This window comes from Gorilla gorilla, chromosome 5 (assembly GCF_029281585.2).
Source record: "Gorilla gorilla gorilla isolate KB3781 chromosome 5, NHGRI_mGorGor1-v2.1_pri, whole genome shotgun sequence".
Classification (NCBI taxonomy): domain Eukaryota; kingdom Metazoa; phylum Chordata; class Mammalia; order Primates; family Hominidae; genus Gorilla; species Gorilla gorilla.
In genome coordinates this window covers 97,787,719-97,811,703 of record NC_073229.2, presented here as the reverse complement: position 1 = coordinate 97,811,703, position 23,985 = coordinate 97,787,719, and the positions used below count along the sequence as shown (strand labels likewise).

The 23,985-nt window shown below is 40.7% G+C and overlaps 1 protein-coding gene across 1 annotated transcript in view; it reads right to left on the bottom strand.

The window, feature by feature from the left end:
- Nucleotides 1–17,588, bottom strand: part of CD109 (CD109 molecule) — a 134,110-nt gene extending 116,522 nt beyond the window's left edge. Inside the window, exons 1-2 of the mRNA XM_019028821.4 lie at nucleotides 17,134–17,588; nucleotides 15,867–16,039 (exon numbers count right to left, since the gene is read on the bottom strand). Coding sequence (XP_018884366.3) covers nucleotides 15,867–16,039; nucleotides 17,134–17,207 — 247 coding nt within the window. The 5' untranslated portion in view covers nucleotides 17,208–17,588. The remainder of the gene's footprint in view (nucleotides 1–15,866; nucleotides 16,040–17,133) is intronic.
- Between the last annotated feature and the right edge of the window lie 6,397 nt (nucleotides 17,589–23,985).

Sequence of the window (23,985 nt, the reverse complement as noted above, 5' to 3'; positions counted from 1 at the left end):
GCACTTCAAAACAAGCTAAACAGATTTGAAGTGCAGGAAATCTCATTTCATAGTAGAAGTGTTTTTTGTTTTGTCTTTTGTTTTTAATGCAGCTCTGAATCAAGTCAAATCTTTGAGGAATTCTCTCACCAGAGAGAAGTTGGACGAGCAGTTCAACTGCATGCCTGGGTCCTACTGCTCAGACACATGACCTTATCTGTTCACAGATGCAAGAAAGATACAGAGCTAGAAACAGAAGTCCTACCCAGGCCAGGCGTGGCAGCTCATGCCTATAATACCAGCACTTTGGGATGGCTGAGGCAGAAGGATCCCTTGAGGCAAGGAGTTCAAGACCAGCCTGGGCAACATCGTGTGACCCCATCTCTATTAAAAAAAAAATAAAAATACAAAATACAAAGACTCTTCCCCAACGCTATGGTGTAGGGACAGAGATGTCCCACCCACCCCTATTTCTTGCTGGATCCAGGGAGCGACTCAGAGGATATGTGGACACATCCAATCTAAGGCCTACTCACTGGTCTCATGCGTCCTTAATAAAAAGTCGATTTTAAGTACGTGACATTTTTTTCTGCTGATCTTCCCTTTAAATTTACAAATACAGCTTGGAATTTCCTAGGCACTTATGAAGTCCTAGCATAGGACTTATTTGAAAGTTCTATTCATTTAGCAATAATTTACACAACCAAAACATAAAATCGGGGGCAGCGGGGAGGAGAGTGGGGGCAGCATAGATGAGAGAGGAATAATAATCTCTTTCTCTGCTGTTGCTAGGTTGAGAATTAAATAGATAGTATTTGCAAATTGTTGTGAACATTTTTCTCCCTTTTGGCGAGGCTCCATTCAGACACAGAAAATGGTCACCACCTCTTGAAATCCAGTATGGCACTCTTTGAAATCACTAACTAAAGACACACTCTGTTATGTAAGGTTCTTCTTAGTGTTTTTATAGATAACTTTATAAAACTCCAATCATTTCTGTGCATAACCAGAGACAATCAATCTCAAAAACCTTTCAGATGCTTTCTCCTTCCCAGTGCTGCTTAAGTAACTCAGAGGAAACCTTGTTTGAAGGCTTCCCATTTGGCACAGCCTGAGAACTGGCCATTTGATTTACAAATAGAGTCAGAGCTATTTTTAAATTGTGTAATAAGCATACACAAAAACTAACCTTTCCTTAACTTTTTAAACATACTCTGTAATACCATTATATGCTGCCTCTTCTGACATCTGTCCTCACCAAATAACTTTGGAAAATCATTGAAGGGAAGGAGTAGTGTGTAACTGGAAATCCAACTAGGTACAGAAATACTCTCTATGAAAAAAAAAGTGGATTTTCCACTAGATATATATATATGCCTGACTTAGTGTTTGCTGCTTAATTATTTTTGGCAGCCTTTTGCTACTCAGTCTTATGCAATAATAAATTTATTATCACTTTTTTAGCTGAAAATTTTGATCTCTTTATCAATTTACTAAATTTTTTTCCTCATTCTTCAGCAGTTTCTTTGATCAACAGATAAGGTGAGAAATAAGGGTTTTCCCCCCACAAACTCATGGAAAACAAAACTTTAAAATACAATTATTTTTTGAGATGGAGTCTCGCTTCGTTGCCCAGGATGGAGTGCAGTGGCATGATCTCGGCTCACTACAACCTCCGCTTTCCAGGTTCAAGCAATCCTCCTGCCTCAGCCCCACCTAGTAGCTGGGATTAGAGGCATGCGCCACCATACCCGGCTAATTTTTGTATAAAATACAATATTTTTTAGAGAGTGAAATAATAGACATTGGAGATTCATATGGCAGGGAGGTGAGGGATAACAAATGACTTAATGGGTACAACATACACTATTTGGCTGACGTTTATACTAAAAGCCCAGACTCCACCACTACCCAAAATATCCATGTAAGAAAACTGCACATGTACCCCCTAAATCTATAAAAATAAAATATTTTAAAAACTTAAAGTACGATTTTAAAAATACAATGTTTCTGCTTCACAGTTTAATGTCACTTTAAGGCAAAAAAACTATTGGGTAAATTCAGTCTACACAGAAAACACAAGTATTCTGAGCAAAACAAAACCAAACAAAAAATCTCCTTTGGTCCCTTACATACTCCTTTTATATTTTTCTCTCTTATTTCCCTTTGCTTACAAATATCTTAATAAATTTGAGTTTCATAAACAAAGTTTTGTTCCATTGTCTAAAAAAAAAGCAGGTCAAACACAAACATTGAGTAAAAAAAAAGCAGGTCAAACACAAACCTACTAAAAGTAAAATAAATAAAATGGTACACTATAAAGTAAATGTTAGGTTAAGTACAAATGAAAAACCCAGAGTCAAGCAAGGTTCTCGGCTGCTAAATGTACAGGGCATTTTTAATGGCAGGGTCAGCAATCCACAGCCTACAGATCCAGTCTGGCCCACGCCTGTTTTTTGTACAGTTCATGAACTAAGAATGGGTTTGCATTTCTAAATAGCTGGGGGGAATATCAAAAGAAGAAGAATATTTCATGATAAGTAAAAATTATATGAACTCAAAACTTCAGCATCCATAAATAAAGTTCTGTTGGTACACAACCACGCTCATTTGTTTATGAACCGTCTACAGCTGCTTCCCAGCTATAAAGGCAGAGTTGAGCAGCTGCAATAAAGACCTGAAGGTTGGCAAAACCCACACACTTAGCATCTGGCCCTTTACAGAAATTTTGCCGACCCCTGTGGCTCTCTTTAGGGAGATTTTCTTCTTCCTCAAGGGATAAGGGATAAGATTGAAGATCTACCTAAGCCAAAATGAGTCATCATCAGGGAGACTTGGACTCATGCCACAGGCTTGTGGTCAGCCATCAGTATTAATATCTGATACTGGGAAACACCAGGTACAACATAGTTAACATTCCCTCGGTGTCTTCTATGTACCAAGCATTGTGATACATGTTTTAAAGATGTGCACTAAAAAAAAAAATAGAAAAAAATGGGCAATATGGCCATTTTCACGATATTGATTCTTCCTACCCATGAGCATGGAATGTTCTTCCATTTGTTTGTGTCCTCCTTTATTTCGTTGAGCAGTGGTTTGTAGTTCTCCTTGAAGAGGTCCTTCACATCCCTTGTAAGGTGGATTCCTAGGTATTTTATTCTCTTTGAAGCAATTGTGAATGGGAGTTCACTCATGATTTGGCTCTCTGTTTGTCTGTTATTGGTGTATAAGAATGCTGGTGATTTTTGCACATTGATTTTGTATCCTGAGACTTTGCTGAAGTTGCTTATCAGCTTAAGGAGATTTTGGGCTGAGACAATGGGGTTTTCTAGATATACAATCATGTCATCTACAAACAGGGACAATTTGACTTCCTCTTTTCCTAATTGAATACCTTTTATTTCTTTCTCCTGCCTGATTGCCGTAGCCAGAACCTCCAACAGTATGTTGAATAGGAGTGGTGAGAGAGGGCATCCCAGTCTTGTGCCAGTTTGCAAATGGAATGCTTCCAGTTTTTGCCCATTCAGTATGATATTGGCTGTGGGTTTGTCATGAATAGCTGTTATTATTTTTAGATATGTCCCATCAATACCTAATTTATTGAGAGTTTTTAGCATGAAGCACTGTTGAATTTTGTCAAAGGCCTTTTCTGCATCTATTGAGATAATCATATGGTTTTTGTCTTGGGTTCTGTTTATATGCTGGATTACGTTTATTGATTTTCATATGTTGAACCAGCCTTGCATCCCAGGGATGAAGCCCACTTGATCATGGTGGATAAGCTTTTTGATGTGCTGCTGGATTTGGTTTGCCAGTATTTTATTGAAGATTTTTGCATCGATGTTCATCAGGGATATTGGCCTAAAATTCTCTTTTTTTGTTGTGTCTCTGCCAGGCTTTGGTATCAGGAAAATGGCCATACTGCGCAAGGTAATTTATAGATTCAATGCCATCCCCATCAAGCTACCAATGACTTTCTTCACAGAACTGGAAAAAACTACTTTAAAGTTCATATGGAAGCAAAAAACAACTCACATTGCCAAGTCAATCCTAAGCCAAAAGAACAAAGCTGGAGGCATCATGCTACCTGACTTCGAACTATACTACAAGGCTACAGTAACCAAAACAGCATGGTACTGGTACCAAAACAGAGATATAGACCAATGGAACACAATAGAGCCCTCAGAAATAATGCCACACATCTACAACTATCTGATCTTTGACAAACCTGACACAAACAAGAAATGGGGAAGGGATTCCCTATTTAATAAATGGTGCTGGGAAAACTGGCTAGCCATATGTAGAAAGCTGAAACTGGATCCCTTCCTTACACCTTATACAAAAATTAATTCAAGATGGATTAAAGACTTAAATGTTAGACCTAAAACCATAAAAACCCTAGAAGAAAACCTAGGCAATACCATTCAGGACACAGGCATGGGGAAGGACTTCATGTCTAAAACACCAAAAGCAATGGCAACAAAAGCCAAAATTGACAAATGGGATCTAATTAAACTAAAGAGCTTCTGCACAGCAAAAGAAACTACCATCAGAGTGAACAGGCAACCTACAGAATGGGAGAACATTTTTGCAACCTACTCATCTGACAAACGGCTAATATCCAGAATCTACAAAGAAGTCAAACAAATTTACAAGAAAAAAAACAAACAACCCCATCAACAAGTGGGCAAAGGATATGAACACACACTTCTCAAAAGAAGACATTTGTGCAGCCAAAAAACACATGGAAAATGCTCATCATCACTGGCCATCAGAGAAATGCAAATCAAAACCACAATGAGATACCATCTCACACCAGTTAGAATGGCAATCATTAAAAAGTCAGGAAACAACAGGTACTGGAGAGGATGTGGAGAAATAGGAACACTTTTACACTGTTGGTGGGACTGTAAACTAGTTCAACCATTGTGGAAGACAGGGTGGTGATTACTCAGGGATCTAGAACTAGAAATACCATTTGACCCAGCCATCCCATTACTGGGTATATACCCAAAGGACTATAAATCATGCTGCTATAAAGACACATGCACATGTATGTTTATTGCGGCATTATTCACAATAGCAAAGACTTGGAACCAACCCAAATGTCCAACAACGATAGACTGGATTAAGAAAATGTGGCACATATACACCATGGAATACAATGCAGCCATAAAAAATGATGAGTTCATGTCCTTTGTAGGGACATGGATGAAGCTGGAAACCATCATTCTCAGCAAACTATTGCAAGGACAAAAAACCAAACACCGCATGTTCTCACTCATAGGTGGGAATTGAACAGTGAGAACACTTGGACACAGGACGGGGAACATCACACACCGGGGCCTGTCGTGGGATGGGGGAAGGGGGAAGGGATAGTATTAGGAGATATACCTAATGTAAGTGACGTGTTAATGGGTGCAGCACACCAACATGGCACATGTACATATGTAACAAACCTGCATGTTGTGCACATGTACCCTAGGACTTAAAGTATAATAAAAATATATATATATAAAAAGATAATAATTTTAAATCAAAGTTCTTAACTGCATAATAAAAGAGAAAATAATAACTAATATTTATTAAATTAGGTGTCTTTTATGTGCCAAAAAAAGAAAAAATTGGGTGACATTAATTTTAATAACATATTTTATTTAACTCAGTATGTCCAAAATATTAACATTGAACATGAAATCATTATTTTAAAATCATAAGTTTTAATGCATTTCTTGGAACTAAGTATTCAAAATCCATTATGTATTTTATACTCCTGGCACATCTCAATTTGTATGAGCCACATTTCAAGTCCTCAAAAACCACATGTGGTTAGTAGCTACCATATTGGATGATACAGCTCTTAAGTATTCTCATTTAATCCTCTCAACAATGCTATGAGGTGGGTACTACTATTAGGTGATGCTAGGGTTCAATTTCAGTGTGGTTCCTGAGCACCCATTCTAACCCACTGTGCCTCCCAAACAGTGCAGGACAGACCCAGCTATTCCTTCCAAAACAGGAGTGCAAACATAACCTCATATCCCTTCCCTCCTTGTTCCTCCTCTGTAGCTTACTCCACTCTCATTTACTATTTGGATACACCCACTCTTTTGTCTTTTCTTTCTTATCCATGTTGTTACTACCTCAAGCCCCTATGTAGCTACGTAGATAACTGTTCCTCTTAGACCATTCCTCTTCAACTGATCCATAAATAAAGTTTATGGATGGGCTACAGAATCCTTCGCAGCATTCATACCACACTCCCCAACTCCCATGGCCATGGCAGACACAGCTAATTCATCCAGTTCTCTAGTCCAGTAAACCCAGGCTTGACTTTGAAACTGTCAACACGGCACCCGAACAAGCCTCTATAATCAACTTGGGCTGACACGTCAAATGAAGCCTACTCTGCTTCCCTGCGAAGAGCACAGGCACAGGAACCTCATGTGGTCACCAAATATTTATGTCACCCAGCATTGTGCCATATGCAATTTGGTGCTGAATAAATTTGAATTGCTCAGAATAATAAATTCCCTGTCTTATCTATATTCCTGAGGAGCTTTAACATATATTGCAGTGAAACTTAAGTTTGTAATACTAAATCATTTCTGCCAGCTATATTTTCATAAATGTAAATTCCTAACACAGCCCTGCCAAAAGGGAGCTACTAGGTGTTCTTTAAAAATTTTCCTCTTCATTTATTTCCAAGCTCTTTACCAGTCTGGTTTTCGGATTTTAATTTATGAATCGTTTCTTCAGAACTAACAACCTATAGACCTGTCATCTACCTACCTACTGCTACCCCCTCCACCAAATCTTTGACCAATTTCACCCTGAGCCTTGCAACGGAAGAAAGTCACCTCATAGAATTCTCCGAGGTAAGTGAAGAGTGAAAGAGATAGAGCAAGACCAAGATCCACTTTAATCCTCCTAGACAAGTTTTATCATTGCACCTTGGTCATCTTGGCCCACACCAAGAGATAGTGAATTACAAATTCACTGACAACCATGGCAGTAATAAAGTAACTCCACCCAGTCCTCTCGAGCTTCAACTGAGGCATATCTTCATCGTAAACAGCCCTTTCCTCTTCTCTCTCCTCCCTGTGTTAGCTCTCCCAGATACAAATATGACTTCCTGCCCCTGTATTCTAATTTCCTACAATCCAGCGGTGACCCAGTTTAGGGCACCACCAGGGAAGATCTCCAATCCTGTGTTTCTCTTTCTGGTCTGCCACTACTTTTAACTTTTACCCCCATTTCCTATAAAGTGGTGGCCAGATCTGTGCAATTTACAAGTCGGTAGATAAGTTTTCCTAAAACTGTATTTCAATTTTATTCTTCATCTCAATTTCATACCTCAAAATATTTCTTTCCTTAATGATTCTCTTCTATTTCTTTCTTTCTTCAAAGAAGAAAGTATGAGGGTTTTTTAAGGATAATCCACTTGCCTCTGCCCCAATACTGATCTCACCACTTCTAACCCAGGAATTATCCACCCTCTCCTTTGCCTTAACCACTTTCACCTTTCTAATGTGCCTTTTGAGAGACCATCCACCTCTCTCCTTTCAACCACCAAACTTCTGGAAAGAATAAATTTTGATTATATTTTTCACCATCCATTTATTCCCTCAAATTTGCTTTTGCTTCCAACATTCAACTTAAAGCCATTTACTTAAGTGTCACCAATGTTCTTTCCTCTGTCCTCATCTTCTCTTCTCTGACCTGAGAGAATTGATTATTAACTATTAAACCTTCCTTCTTGGAACTTCTTCTTCCCTTGGCTTCTGAGACATTTTCAATTTACCCTTCTCTGATTGCTCATTGTCTATTCTATTCTTTTCTTTTTTTTTTTTTTTCTTGAGACAGGGCCATGCTTTGTTACCCAGGCTAGAGTACAGCGGCACTATAACTGTAGCTCAAGAAATCCTCCCGCCTGAGCCTCCTGAGTAGCTGGGACTACAAGCACATGCCACCACGTCCAGCTAACTTTTTTTTATTTTTAGTAGAGATGAGGTTCCAATATGTTGTCCAGGCTGATCTCAAACTCTTGAGCTCAAGCGATCTGCTCACCTCAGCCTCCCAAGTTGCTGGGATTACAGGCATGAGCCACTGTGTCTGGTCTTTTCCCCTTCATTAACTTATTTTCCTCTTTCCAAGCTTCTCTCAAAAGTCTTGTTCTTTCCATGAGCTCTGTCTCTCTTGTGCATCTTATGTATTTCCAGGACTTCAAAATATTGTCTGCCTCTATGAAAATAATGCCTAAATCTCTCTCCCAAGCTGTAATTTCAAAACTATCTGCTGGACATCTCCACCTGGATGTCTCCCCAAACTCATATCCAAAGCAGAATGAAACATCTTTTCAGAAAATATATACACAAACCCCTATCTCCTTTTCATAACTGCCACACCAGCCAGCAGCTCTTTCCTCCGGCACACCCTTCCCGTCTCTAGTACGTGAAGTAACTGTTCCCTCCAAATGCCAAATATGCCAGCAGAGGTGGGACATTTATGAATGGACATCTGTATAGCTCTGGAAGTAAAAGATAATAGTACCAGGCACAGGCTCACATACAAGAAGCACTATTTACAAACCGCATTGTATTTTTTATACAAAAAATAAAAACTCCTCCAGCCTTCTGCACTTTTAATATTACATTATCCTTCTGGGACCTCTGAATGTCCTCCAGTGCCTTCCTTTCTCTTATTCCCCACTCCCCATTCATTCATGTTTCACATACAGCAAATAATCAATAAATAATACATTAATGAGAAGAAATGTCTGTGGGGAAACAACTAGTTTCAGCATTATAAAGCCCTCTTCACAGGACATAAAGGATCAACAGTAACCCAGCCCAAATTCTTATGGGATCTGTTTTCTATTTCCACCACAATCCTTCAGTGAGTCACTAGGACAGTGACTCATTCAGTGCTAGAAGAGGAGCAGCATATGTTTAACTTGGAGTTTAAAGAATCAGTGTGTTCACTTTTAACTTCACCCAATCGTTGATTCACAATCAAACCCCAAGTCATGTTTCTCTGCGGCTGAAAATGAACACCAGCACTTAGGGTTGAGGGCTGCTTAAAAGCAAACATGAAAGTCCATGAGGAGCCTTCCCTCCGCTGCCATGAATCATCACAGGCTTGCAGGCGCATGCTACTCACCCTCGAGCTTTCCAGTATTTGGTCGAGTACAATTTGTGAGATACCAAAGGGCAGTTGTTCTCATTCTAATGTGACTAAGAATCACCTGTGGTGATGGTGGAACATAAAGGTTAGATTCTCTTTTTTTTTTTTTTTGAGATGGAGTCTTGCTCTGTCACCCAGGCTGGAGTGCACTGGTACGATCTCTGCTCACTGCAGCCTCTGCCTCCTGGGTTCAAGCGATTCTCCTGCCTCAGCCTCCCAAGTAGCTGTGGTGACCACCACCACACCTGGCTAATTTTTGTGTTTTTGGTAGAGACGGGGTTTCACCATGTTGGCCAGGCTGGTCTCGAACTTCTGGCCTCAAGTGATCCATCTACCTTGGCTTCCCAAAGTGCTGGGATTATAGGCATGAGCTACCACACCCAGCCAAGATTCTTGATTCTTACCCATGTCTTGAGGGAGGCCATGAATCAGCCTTTTTAATAAATACAATTTGGACTTTGAGAAACACAGCAACAGAATTTAGTTTTTAAAAGGTCTGTGAAGCTTCTAACCCAGCCCCCACCCCTTATACAGAACCATTAGTGCATAAAGAGCAACTCCACCTTGAGCTAAAATAAGAAACTTTCACAGTATGCAAGTAAGCATTTTTAAACTCCTTAGTTAGCCTTATTTTCTTCCATATCAGAAGAATCAGCATTTGTAAATATATCTTAGGTCTTAAGCTCAGCTCTCCATACGTTAGGAAACTTTCATAGAGTATAATGGAAATAGCACTGGACTGCAAATTTGGGAAACTGCAATCTGTTTCCAGCTCTGCCACCAATAAGTGATTTGACCTTGGGAAAATCCCCAGATCCCATGCCTCACCTCAGTCTCCCAGCCATATATTAGGCTATTGAATTGGCTTATCTTTGAGGTCCCCTCCAGCTCCAAAACTCTACGAGGCTGAAAGTAAATTAAGAGGAGAGCTGGCATTTCATCTTGTAATTCTTTCGATTCAAATTAGATTTCATTAGATCCAGGTCTATCTACTGCAAGCAAATGTGAAAATGATTTTAGTGGAAGACAACTGCAACATTGCATTAATATCCCAAAATCAAGGAAATAAAAATACTTCACTCTCTTCCCAGCAATAGAAAACCTTATGGTCTCTGGACCTCAGATACAACTAACTGCAAATTCAGGCTTCACCATTTACTAACTGGGTTAACTCAGAAAAACTAATTCTTCTCTCTTTGCCTCAATTTCCTCACCTCCAAAATGAAGACAAGAGTATCTACTTCATCAAGTTGTTAAAATTAAATATAGTGCATAAAGTCCTTGGCACTATGAGGAAACTGGATATTTAATATGTTAAATCCCTTCCAATCCCCTCCTAGGGATGTGTCTTTTATAGAGTTCCCGGTTCAAGATTGTCACAATAGGTGATTAATAATTGCCTTTGACATAAACTGTTGCTACTCTCTTCTAGTAACAATAGCTACCATTTTCTTGAATAATTCCTTTGTGTTAAGTGCCTTGAATATGTTACCTCATTTAATCCTCACAATATCCATATAATTGTATAAGGCAGAAACCACTATTTTTCAGATGATGAAACTGAAGCCTAGTGAGATCATGACTGCCCACAGCCACACAACCACTAAGTGGAATGGCCAGCACCTGTGCCCAGGTAGCCAGGCTCCAGAGCCCAGGCACATCGTGATTATGCTGTGGTCCTTTATTCTCAGGTACCACCTACCTGTTAATATACATCACACACAAGAACAAAGACGATGTGTGAATGAAAAGCCTACACCCTTTAAAAATAATTCTAACATAACTGCAGGTTCAGACTGAGTTATGTTGGCAAAGCTGCCTGTGAAAACCTGCTCTGGGAGATCTGCCCACACACTACACTAATTAATCTACTTTCATAAAGACCATGGGACTGATTTTTATCTACGAGGCATGAAATGCATGTTCAGGAGCTTTGTTTCCACCAGAAAACCATCCAAACCAAATTGGATGATTTTTTAAGTTTTTCAGCTAATATCTCAATTTTTTAAAATTTCCTACCCTTACTGAGCCAAGATGGAAAATAAAATATACCATAGTCAATGTGAGAAAGACAACAAAGGAAAAAATAGATTTTTTTAAAAATCTTTAAAAAAAGGTTAACACTCCATTAACTCTCCAGGATTTTAGGGCAAAAAGAAAAAGTGAGTTACAGACACATTTATAGAGCACATTCCACCCCAGTAACTCAATGGGAAGATGGAAGTAAGATTGGCAGCATTTAAAAAATGGTGCCCCCAAACCAGCAGGCACTCACCTGGAGACATCCATGCAGAGTCCCCAAAATTTCAGTAGGCATTTTCAGTTTAGGTTTTTGGGAGTTTTTGGTTTTAAGGGTTCTTTTGTTTTTGTTTTTGAGATAGAATTTCACTGTGTTGTCCAGGCTGGTCTCAAACTCCTGGGCTCAAGCAATCCTCCCACCTCAGCCTCCCAAGCTCTAGGATTACGGTTGTGAGCCACTGCACTCAGCCTCTAGCATTTTTTCTTAAATCAGGTTTACATGAAACTAATGATGATGAATTCATTAATGAGGGAGAAAGGCTATATTCTTTATTACTTGAAGTGACTCTTGTTCAGGAAAACTACTGGAAGTTTACAAATGAAAATGTCAAATTGTAGCAAGAGAAGGGAAAATAAAACAGAAATTATGGTTTCAAGGACATCACGAAAATTAAATTATTTTATATGCCTTAACAGATGAGAGGACAGTTCTCAATATGTTCTTAATTTCTTTTTTCTTGATTTGGCAAGGAACTCCTTTCACAGTAAGGAAAGAGAAAAAAAATATGGGAAGAGACAAAGGGACAGACTCACTCTCCACCCAATACAGTAATCTGACTTGATTTTAAATGCCAATAGCTGCGCCATCTTCTCTCCTCTGGTAATTATTACCTGCTGAACTTTTACTATGTTTTGCCAATTATGTTTATTTAACTAAGTCTTTATGCAAAGGAAGATAAGATTAGGAACATAGTTCTAATCACTATGGAGCTGATGGCAATGATGCTGATAGTGGTAGAGGCAGTGACAGTGGTAACAGTGACAAGCAATCTTTTGAATCTCACTACTAGAAAGGCATTGATACACCTTCCCAGAACTCTGCAAAGTGTAGCAGAAATACTTTTCCTAAAGGTCTATTACTCACCAAAAAAAAAAAAAGCCCATAATCGCTGGGCGCGGTGGCTCACGCCTGTAATCCTAGCACTTTGGGAGGCCGAGGCAGGCAGGTCACGAGGTCAGGAGTTCAAGACCAACCTGGCTAACACAGTGAAACCTCGTCTCTACTAAAAATACAAAAAATTAGCCAGGCATGGTGGCACATGCCTGTAGTCCCAGTTACTCGGAAGGCTGAGGCAGGAGAATCACTTGAACCAGGGAGGCAGAGGTTGCAGTGAGCTGAGATTGCACCACTGCACTCCAGCCTGGGTGACAGAGTGAGACTGTGTCTCAAAAAAAAAAAAAAAAACTATAATCAATCCCCAATAAATGTAGAATTAATGTATTTTTAAATGAATAACAGTAATATAACCTACACTCCTGGCCATAAAAGTGGAAATGTAAATAAAATCTCCCCCATATCTGTCAAACAAACAAATGAACTCTTCCCTGAAGAAATGCCATACTTTTTCACCTTTATTAAATACATTCTTCATTTGAACAATTTAGTTATTACTATTTCCAACACAAATTGAGCCAGAAATCTATTGTGGTTTGGGTAAAACATCTCCCTATCCTGAGGATTTCTAAGAAATCCAGAACTGCTGGAAATAAGCTACTAAGACACAGTCTACTGGCTTACCCAACTTTACTAGAAGATAAATCTTTATTAAAACCAACCTTCTGTTGGGGGGCCGGGGGTGGCTCATAGGAAAATGAAACAATCAGGCTCATACCCGTAATCCCAGCACTTCGGGAGGCTGAGGCAGGAAGATCGCTTGAGCCCAGGAGTTCAAGACCAGTCTGGGCAACATAGCAAGACCCCATCTCTACAAAAAAAAAAAAAAAATTTAAACCTAGCATGCTGGCACTTGCCTGTAGTCCCAGCTATTCAGGAGGCTGAGACAGCAGGATCACTTGAGCCCAAGAATTCCAAGTTGCAGTGAGCTATGATTTCACCACTGCACTCTGGCCTGGGCAACAGAGTGAGACTCTGTCCCTTAAAAATAAAAGGTATTTATTTGTTGGTGTTTGGTGTTTATGTGATGGAGAAAAAACAAAACATGAATCCACATCCAGATACTTGAAGATCCAGACCCCTGATTTAGAAGTGCTGGTTTATCTACATATTGTTACAACTGGAGAAGCCAGATAAAGCAAAGGATGTGAAGACAAGCAGGGAGAAGCGTCTTGATCCTCAAGTCCTCACATTACAGGAAGCATCTGCTCTGAGAACAATAACTCCCAGCCTCTGATAATACAGTAACATTCTCCTTTGAAACAGGAGAGTGCTCCTAGCAATGGCATTTTCAATGAAACTCTATGTCAATAGAGTCAAAAACAGCCCATGAAAGAAGCAGCATTTTCCCTCTTTCCTTCCCACAGATCCATTCTGCTCCCAGGACAGCTTTGCCCGCCCCAGTCTTGAGTACTTGAACTTTCCCATGGGCATACAAGGAACCCTTCTCCCAAAAGAAGATCTAAGAATAAAGCTGAAAACCAAGCCACAACAACATGCACCCCAATGCAGGTACTATTTGTTGCAAAAAAAAAGAGAGACTGATAACAGAGATCACAGAAAAGACCTAACAGGTGAAATTCTAGAATTAGAGTATGTAAATGTCCAAGCAAAGCTCAAATATTTATCAAAAACATCCATATATATTCTGGATCTCTGCATTGCAGGAAAACTGCCACACTAGTGGAGCCAATATTATAAATTCTTTTTTTTTAACTTTTATTTTAGTTTCAGGGATACATGTGCAGGTTTGTTATACAGGTAAATTGCCTGTCATAGGGCTTTAGTGTACATGTTATTTCATCATCCAGGTGATAAGTGTGGTACCCAATAGGTGGTTTTTTAATACCCTCCCTCTTCCCACTCATAAATTCTTAATGAATAAATAATGAATGTGGAACTACCTTAAGTATTATGTCCTGTGATTTAATATTTCAATATTTTCTTTAGCGACTATCATAAGATCAGGGGTCATTCATTTTCAGAAATGATAGTCCAATAACGAAAGTTGAAGTCTGCCCCCATGTAAAAAGGAAATGGACTTTCTGCATCCTCTTCTGCAGTATTATTACACTAATAATATTAGCAATTGTTGTTTATTGCATGCCTAAGAGGTACTATATACAGATTTTAACTTTATAACTGCCCTGGGAAATCAGTTTCATTATTTCCATTTTATAGACGAGGAAACTGTGGCTCAAAGCAGTTAAGTAACCTACCTAAGATCATACAACTAGTAGCAAAGTAGTACCAGGATTCAAACTCAGATCTTAAGGGCTAACCTATACTTCCCCTCCAGGGAAATAAGACCTCCCACTTCCCTGACATTGCTTCTATGAGGGACAAAAGTGACTTGCCCCTACACATACCATCTCTTCCTGACTCCTATTCCAAATATACCTACCCAGTGAACTTCCAGTGGGGAAAGAACCACAGATGCAGATAAACTTTTACTTTTATTTCATTTCATGATGGTGTTCATTTCTCTACGCTTGTAGAGAATAAACACTTATGTAATGAATACCATCCACCCTTCATTACGTGCCTTAAATGTTTTTTTTTAAATAACTCTTAACATTATAAAAATGTATGTCTCGGCCAGGAGCAGTAGCTTAGGACTGTAATCCCAGCACTTTGGGAGGCCAAGGTGGGTGGATCACTTGAACTTAGGAGTTCGAGACCAGCCTGGGCAACATGGTGAGAGCTTGTCTCTAAAAATAATTATAAGAATCTAAAAAAAGAAAAAAATGCAATAAAAGTTCATTTTAATGAAAAATGTTTTAAGTATTTAAGTATTTACCTCTTCCTCCCAAAATTATTTTTCCCTTAGCACTGAAAAAGAAGACATTCATTGGCCCAATTTAATCTTGGGCCATGTCAGAACCCAAACTTGAAACAAGAACCAAACTTGGTTCTGCTACAAATGGCTCCCACTTTCACACTATTTTCTTTTCTTCTCTTGTTACTTTAAAACTTAAGAAATATTCCATAAAACTGGATTTTAACTATTGTGTAGCTTTTCCTTTCCTTCCTACAGGCCTATTCTGTAAAATACTTTGCACTCAATAAATATGGTTTTGTGTTAGAGACTAGCCCATTTCCTCTTCTGGGGCACACATTAGCCTACACTTCCCAGCTTCCCTTGCCTGTGAATATGAGCAGTAGTGATGTAAGCTATTTCTAGGCCTATCCCATAAAAACCTTCCATATGCTCTTCCCATGCTCTTCCCCTTCTCCCATGAAGAAACTCCATGATCTTCCCCTGCAGTCTTGGGAGCCATGTGATGATAATGGAGCCACAAAATGGAAGGAAACTGGGTCTCTGAATCTGCACTTGGAAGAGCATCCAGGAACACCATCTAGGACTTTACGTGAGTGAGAATTAAAAGTATATTAGGTAAGATACTGCAAATTTGGGGTTTCTCTGCTATACTACCTAACGCATGACCTTATTAACATATTCCAGTTACTACTGCAGAAGGGTAAGACTTTATGCTGTTTATCTTACCTTTTTCAAAGACTCCTTCTGCTTCCAGGACAGAGACAGTGAGGTTTGATGCTGTCTTGAGCAGCTCCGCCTTCACAGTCACCTGTGAGGGGCAGTGTTCCAGAAGCTCCACCCCAATAGTCACATTTCCTCCGGGCCTGATGATCCCTGGGGCTGTCACCAGAAACCGAGGCCTAAAGAGTTCCCAACAAGGGAAAAACAAAGTTTCTTATCCTCACATCTCCTTTCTTTTGTGACCCTCAGATTTCCTAGTGCGATAGGCACTCCATACTGTGCCAATTGCAGTTGTTTCCGTTAACATTGCCCACTGCTCTATTTAGCAACTGAATTGAAATGCTACTGAAACAACAATAATTCCCATAAATCAATTTTAATGCAATAATTCATGCATCACTACTAGAGGAAGGCCTGTGTTCTTATTTCCATTTTATAAACCACGAACCGCACAGAAGGAACCATGATGTAAATGGCTTGCACCGGGGCATACTGGAGTTATTGGCAAAGCAAAAGTCTCTAAGCTTCTCCTTTACAGAGGACCTTATCCCAGCGTGATTATTTTCTTGTTGTTGTTGTTGTTTTTTAACTAAGATTTTGCCTGTTTCTTATTCAAACCTTTATCCTTAAGTAGCTGCCCAACGAGGGTAAAAAATTATTTAACCAATACCATTGATGGAAATATACCATTTGAAAATAAACTACAACTGGTGAAAATTCCAGGTATAGCGAATCATAAAAGAAGTCACTAAAGCAGCACTTTCTCTGCTATAACTAGGGGTTAGGGCTCAACTACAGAAATCTTTAGGAATGAATGGGGCTTGCCATTACTGGGTGCTGTTGTTTTCTTCCTATAATGTCTGCCCCTGAACCCATACATCAGTCCCCTCCGCCACACTTTGGCAATGCTAAGGTTGAGACATCTTGGTTAGAAAAAATATATCATGTCTTTGAGAGAAGAATCGCAATCTGGGAGCAAAAAGTTGAGAAGCAAAAGGCAGAGGCAATGTGGACTAAAATAAAATGACTCTCTTCAGAAAGTTGTTATGGCCGGGGAGACGCTTAAACAACTTCATGAGTGGAGAAAGTTAACTGTCCCATGGAGAGCCACGCTGAACCTACATATGGTCAAACCTCCAGGCCAGTACAGCCGCGAGGGCGTTTCCCACCCGCTGCTGCACAGCAGCCGCCACCTCCCCGAAGCCCTGGCCCAGAGCCGCAGAGCGGCCCAGGCCCGCGCGCCCGCGCGCCCCCCGCGCGCCCACGTTCCTACCCGGGAGCCACGGCCAGCGCGGCGGTGCACACGCAGAGGAGGTGGGCGGCGGTCAGGAGCGGTGGGCCCTGCATCTCGACGGCGTCTGCCTGGGCTACAGTCCGCTGCCGGGGAAATTCGCGGGCACTGTGGGGTGTGGCTTGCCACCTCCTCCCTGATTTTTTTTCCCTCTTAATTCGAGTTTAGTAATCTGAAATGGGCGCGCCTAACAGCAGAGTGAGAGATCTAAATTGAGACAGGACTTGGAGGCTCCACCCCTCCCATCCCCATTACAATGGCGCTTCTCGCTGCTGTGGCAAACATCGCAAATCCAGGGGGTGAGAAAGCAGTTGCTAAACGCAGGCGGCCCCACCTGGCCCGGCGTCCCGGCTGGCCGCGGAGAACAGAGCGCGCCCACTTCCCCGGCCCACCGGGTTCCTCAGGCTGTTTACACTAGCGCTCTACCAACGATGCCCAGGGTGAGTAAACAGGCCCATCCTTGTGAGGAGAAATTCATAGCAACTATGTGAAGTGGAAAAAAGTCAATCATTGTCCTCCAGACTATGAGTCAGAATTTTAGAGAAACGGCGCACACACACACGCACACACACACACACGCACGCACACGCGCGCAAAACCGGGGCGTATTTCCTGGGTAGTTATTTAATGTATATGAATGGAAACAGAAAAACTATTTTTCCTTAAAACAAAAAATGAGGTCTACTGCTTTCCTTTCCAGGAAAATGTTATGATTTCTCACCTTAAAAAAAAAGAAGAAGAAGATAACTGGCACTGCAGACGTTAGGTGTTGCTACTTGGAACCCTGAAAAAAAAATTACCTAAGAGGATGCCTTTATATTTTTGCTACAGAAAGAATTCGGTAGAACTGTAAAGCTTGGAGCAATCTCTGAACACAATTAGGGTTGGGGTGGCTCTCCTGTCAGAATGAAGGCCAGTGGCCGGTGGTGCCCAGGAGTTATTGATGCCCAACGCTTTCTGGCTTGTTTGCAGCTCGTCTCTCCTGCTCTCTGGCACTGCCACCATCTTCAGATGACTCAGGTTTCACCATGACTACACCATAAAAGCAGGGAACTGCCAGAAACTGTTGGAAAACAGACACATTCAGTCCCTGACAACTTAAACTTTCTAATTCATGGAGCGGTTTTAGATGGTAGCATTCTAATATGGGGCAAAATGCAAACGAAAAGAGGTCAGCAAAAAGATGTCTCATGACAAAGCTATGTGCTAAATAAGGAAAAGTGAGAAAGTAGCACCTAGACAAACTGTGGTTTGGGGAATCCAGAAACTTGCTTTCCTCCCTTTCCTGTTCCACCCTTTTTCTCCCTGCTGAACAGCTTGCAAAGGTCCTTATGTCCTTTCCTTCAGGCAGCCTATCTTTAGTGGCCAACTTCCTGTGCAGGCAGGACTTAGGAATGGTCAAAAGTGTGTGTGTGGATCCCTGGGTGCTGACCTGTTCCTGACACAGCTGTTACTACTGGTCTCCTCACCTCCGTTGTTCAGAGAGGAGGACCACGGTCAAGGGTGGGCCAAGCACCAAGGTCTAACTCAGTGCTTCTCACATGCCAATGTGTGTGAGAATCACATGAAAACAGACTCTGACTTGGCAGGTCTGGAACGAGGACTGGGATTCTGCTTTACTTTAGCAGACAGTAGGCCATGGAGACTCTACAAGTGGGGGCAATTTGGGGGCAATTTGATGAGCAAAGGCAATTAAGAACACAGAAAATTCTTTTCAATCTTTCACTTCATAAAGGTGGATTAATAAATTCAGGTTCATTCTAGAGGTAGGCAAACATAAGAGGGACTGCAAAAGATTAGATGATAATGTTGCCTCCCGAGAAGACTTACAGAAAGGCTTAGAACCACATTGTATAAATCTGTGTGGATTTTAAAGTGATGCCACCTTCCTGTTTATGCCCTCCTTCCCACAATACACACTTGTCGAAAGGCGTAGTCATGCAAAAATTTAGGCATATGGATTTGCATAGAGATGAGGCTATTACATGCCTGGCACAGAGTAGCTATTCAATAAAAATGTGTTAAAAGGATTAATGAAAAATGTTCATCTCAGAAGTGGGATTTTTTATTAAGAAAAACTGAAAATGAGGCCAGGCGTGGTGGTTCACACCTGTAATCCCAGTACTTTGGGAGACCGAGGTGGGTGGATCACCTAAGGTCACGAGTTCGAGACCAACCTGACCAACATTGTGAAACCCCATCTCTACTAAAAATACAAAATTAGCCAAGTGTGGATGGTGGCACATGCCTGTAATCCGAGCTACTCAGGAGACTGAGGCAAGAGAATTGCTTGAACCTGGGCGTTGGAGGTTGCAGTGAGCCGAGATCGCAGAATTGCTCTCCAGCCTGGGCAACAAGAGCAAAACTCCGTCTCAAAAAAAAAAAAGAAAAGAAAAGAAAGAAAAGAAAAAAGAAACACTGAAAATGGGCTGGGCATGGTGGCTTACGCCTGTAATCCCAACATTTTGGGAGGCTAAGGAAGGCAAATCACTTGAGGGCAGGAGTTCAAGACCAGCCTGGCCAAAATGGTGAAACCCTGTCTCTACTAAAAATACAAAAATTAGCCCAGCATGGTGGCACATACCTGTAATAAAAGCTACTCAGGAGGCTGTGGCATGACAATCACTTGAACCCAGGAGGTGGAGGCTGCAGTGAGCCAAGATGGTGCCACTGCACTCCAGTCTGGGTGACAGAGCAAGACTCTGTCTCAAAAGAAAAACTGAAAATGGTCTGAACATGTAACAATAAGATATTGGGTTTGCTGTCATTTGGATGTTTGTCGCCCAAAGCTCATGCTGAAATTTGATCCCCAGTGTTGGAGGTAGAGCACAATGTGAGGTGTTTGGGTTCTGTGGGTGGATCCTCATGAATAGATGAATGTCCTCCCTGGGGGTCGGGGGGTGAGTGAGTACTCAGTTCCCACAAGAATTGGTTGTTAAAAAGAGCCTGGCACCTCCTGCTTCTCTTGTTTCCTCTCTCACCATGGGATCTCTGCACACTAGCTCCCCTTCCCCTTCCACATGAGTGGAAGCAGCCTGAGGACCTCACCAGAAGCCAAGCAAATGCCAATGTCATGCTTCTTGAACAGCCTGCAGAATTGTAAGCCAAGTAAACCTTTTTTTTTTTAATAAATTACCCAGCCTTGGGTACTACCTTATAGCAACACAAAACAGACAAAAACAGGATTAAATAAATTACAGTATATCCATGCAATGGAATACTGAAATAATTAAAAACTATTTGTTTAATTGGAGCTTGTTTAATTATCTAGAGACAAATATTCATATGTTATTAAGGAGGGTATATTAGTCTGTTCTCACCCTGCTAATAAAGACATACCTGAGACTGGGTAATTTATAAAGGAAAGAGATTTAATTGATTCACAGTTCCACATGGCTGGGAGGCCTCACAATTATGGTGGAAGGCGAATGTGGAGCAAAGTCAAGTCTTACATGGTGGCAGGCAAGAGAGCATATGTAGGGGAACTCCACTTTATAAAACCATCATATTTCATGAAATTTATTCACTATCACAAGAAAAGCATGGGAAAGACCCACCCCCAAAATTGAATTACATCCCACTGGGTCCCTCCCATGATGTGGGAATTATGAGAGCTGCAATTCAAGATGAGATTTGGGTGGGGACACAGCCGAACCATATCAGAGGGGAAGTCTGTTTTATAAAACAATTTAAATTTCATTGTATTTTTATAAAAAATAAAGTGTATTTATATGTACATAGACATTACAGATCTATACATTGAAGAAAGACTTGAAGGATATTCACCAAAATGTTATTATCAGTATCCTGGTGATTACCTGGATATGCCAAGTTTCCTACAATAAATATATATTATATCTCCTTTAAGAAGAAAACAATAATAATATTATTTTAGTAAATAGTTTTTCAGGGGGCATCTTAGAAGCTCTTTTGCATAAAACTTCTGAATTTTGATACCAAAAATATCATCTATGCTTATTGCATGAAAACCTAATGGTCTCTTGGATAAGAACCCCACACTGTTCCTGTGTCCCTCCTGAGCTGTCTTTAAGGTGTTGATATGGTTTGGATCTGTGTCCCTGCCCAAATCTTATGTCAAATCCCCAATATCGGAGGTGGGGCCTGGTAGGAGGTGATTGAATCATGGGGGCAGATTTCCCCCGTGGTGCTGTTCTTGCGATAGTGAATCTTCATGAGATCTGGTCGTTTAAAAGTATGTGGCACCTCCCCCCACCTCTTTTGGTCCTTCTCCTGCCATGTAAGATACCACGAGCCCATACATCAGCCCCTTCTGCCATACTTTGGCAATGTTAAAGTTGAGACCATGAGTAAAAGCTCCCTGAGGCCTCCCTAGAAGCAGATGCTGACATGCTTCCTGTATAGCCTGTGGAACTGTGAGCCAATTAAACTTCTTTTCTTTATAAGTTACCCAGTCTCAGGTGTTACTTTATAGCAATGCAAGAACAGAGTAATTCAATGAGAAAGGCAGAACCACTATGAGTGAGACAGACCCTAAGCAATCATGGGAGCTGGTAGGGCACTTTGTGCAAACCATTGCCCCTGTGTGTGGTGTGCAGCATAACATAACTATGAGTCAGCCAGGGGAGAAAAGCTAAATGTGGGTAAGAATAAAGAAAAACTGATTGAGAAGTGGAACCCATGTCCATCTTACCACCTCCAACTTCCATGTCATGAGTAACCTGCAGGAGAAGCTGGTGTCCTTTGTCCAGAGCTTCATGTACATTTGGCCCACAATTCAGAAAAACTGAAGGAAGAGAGCCTCTGAGAAGTAAAGGAGCTGCAGGCCTGACTGTGGCCCTGAACACACAAAGTGAACTGGCACATTAGTAACAGTATGGACAAGTGTTCCCACCTGCCTAGCACTCTAAACCAAGCTTCAGAAAGTCAAAAATACAGGTGTATGGGGTACCCCACCTCCCCTTTATAGTCTGCTCTGTCCATAACACCAGATGGGGGCTTTCCTGGGGCCACCTGAGTCCAGGCCCCAATCAGATGGACATTGGAAGGGGTGAGACCAGGACTGGCAGGGAGCAGTTAGTTGCCTTTCTAGTCTCCCTCCCTAGCCATGCACTTTTGCCTTTAGAAAAATGATGGGGAAAACCTTGGCTCCTTCTTTGTCCAGAAAGTGTTAATTGCCTGTGGGTTCTGGTGTCTGGGGAGAAGAGCAGGAAAGTAGAGAGCAGGTGGGTGGCTGAAAGGGAAGAGGGGAGGAACAGGGCAGAAACATGAAGGTGACCCTATCTATTCCCCTGGAGAAGGGGTGAGAGGTCAGGTAGAGTAGCTGCTCAGTACACAAAATGTAGAAAGATGATGAGAAAAAAAAAGGAAGAAAAAAAAATCTGCTACAGTCTTACCACTACCCAGAGACAAGCATTATTTCATTTCGTTGTGTTTCCTTCCTCTCTTTCTCCACATAATTTGCTGGTATCTTTTTTAAAGAGTAATTATGTTATAAATATAATACAACTTTGTGCTTTGTGTCCTACTTTTCCCATTTAATTATTCCATCATAAGCATTTCTTCATGTTTTACAAACCTTTTTTAAATAAAATGTTCATCAGCTGCAGCCGGGCACGGTGGCTCACGCCTGTAATCCCAGCACTTGGGAGGCCGAGGCGGGCAGATCACCTGAGGTCAGGAGTTTGAGACCAGCCTGACCAACATGGAGAAACCCCGTATCTACTAAAAATACAAAATTAGCCGGGCGTGGTGGCACATGCCTGTAATCCCAGCTACTCAGGAGGCTGAGGCAGGAGAATCGCTTGAGCCTGGGAGGCGGAGGTTGCGGTGAGCCGAGATCACGCCACTGCACTCCAGCCTGGACAACAAGAGTGAAACTCCGTCTCAAAAAAACAAACAAAAAAAATGTTCATCAGCTGCATAATAAAACAAACAAAAGGAATAAAAACATTTTCAGAAATGGAATGGCTCAGAAACTTCGCCTTTCACAAATTCATTTTAGGAAGTTACTTTAGGAAGACATATTTAGCAACGAAGTGAAATAAGCCAAGAAAAAGGGAAATGTATATATAACCCCAGAAAAAAATGAAGAGAGAACTTCTAATAGGAAAAATTCCAGGAGTAAGGTCTTAAGGGAAATAAAAGGGATCTTAATCGAATAGATGTACATAATGAAATACGAGAAAACTGAGACTATGATAAAGTAAAATAGTGCAGTAAAAAGGAAGGGAATTTAGAAATTCAAGGGAAAAGCAAACACTGAATAAAAAAGAATATATCATGATTCATTAGTTGGCTTTGCAGTGAAAAATAATTTTAGTTGTGTTGATGTAAGTATGGTTTACTGATTTATAACAGAATAAAAGAATTGACAAAGATTTAATTACACTGTTTCACCATTTCTAAAATACATGTTTTTCACATTTGTAATACTTCTGATCTTATAATCAATGGTATCATAATAATAATCGACAATATATTTTCTTTCTTGGTATTAAAGTAAGTGGTGTATCTTAGATTTGATGAAATATGTGAAATACACAATGTTTACAAAACAATGTAAATGGTGTTAATACTTGAAAAGAGCACAGATGACAAAAATTTACCAAATCAAAGAGGGATGAAGAATTAAAGCATTGACTGAGACACTAAGAGCCTTATAAAGTAAAAAAAAAATGTGTCTACAGTTTTCTTGGATCAAGAAATATGTCATAAGCATATTAAGACTATAAAGTAGTGTAAGGATATAAGAAAAACTGAACCAAAGTGGTTTTCCCACTTTTATACACTCAATATAACACACTGGCCACCAAAATGCATAAAAGAGCTTCTCCCATGCTGACCAAGCAATCA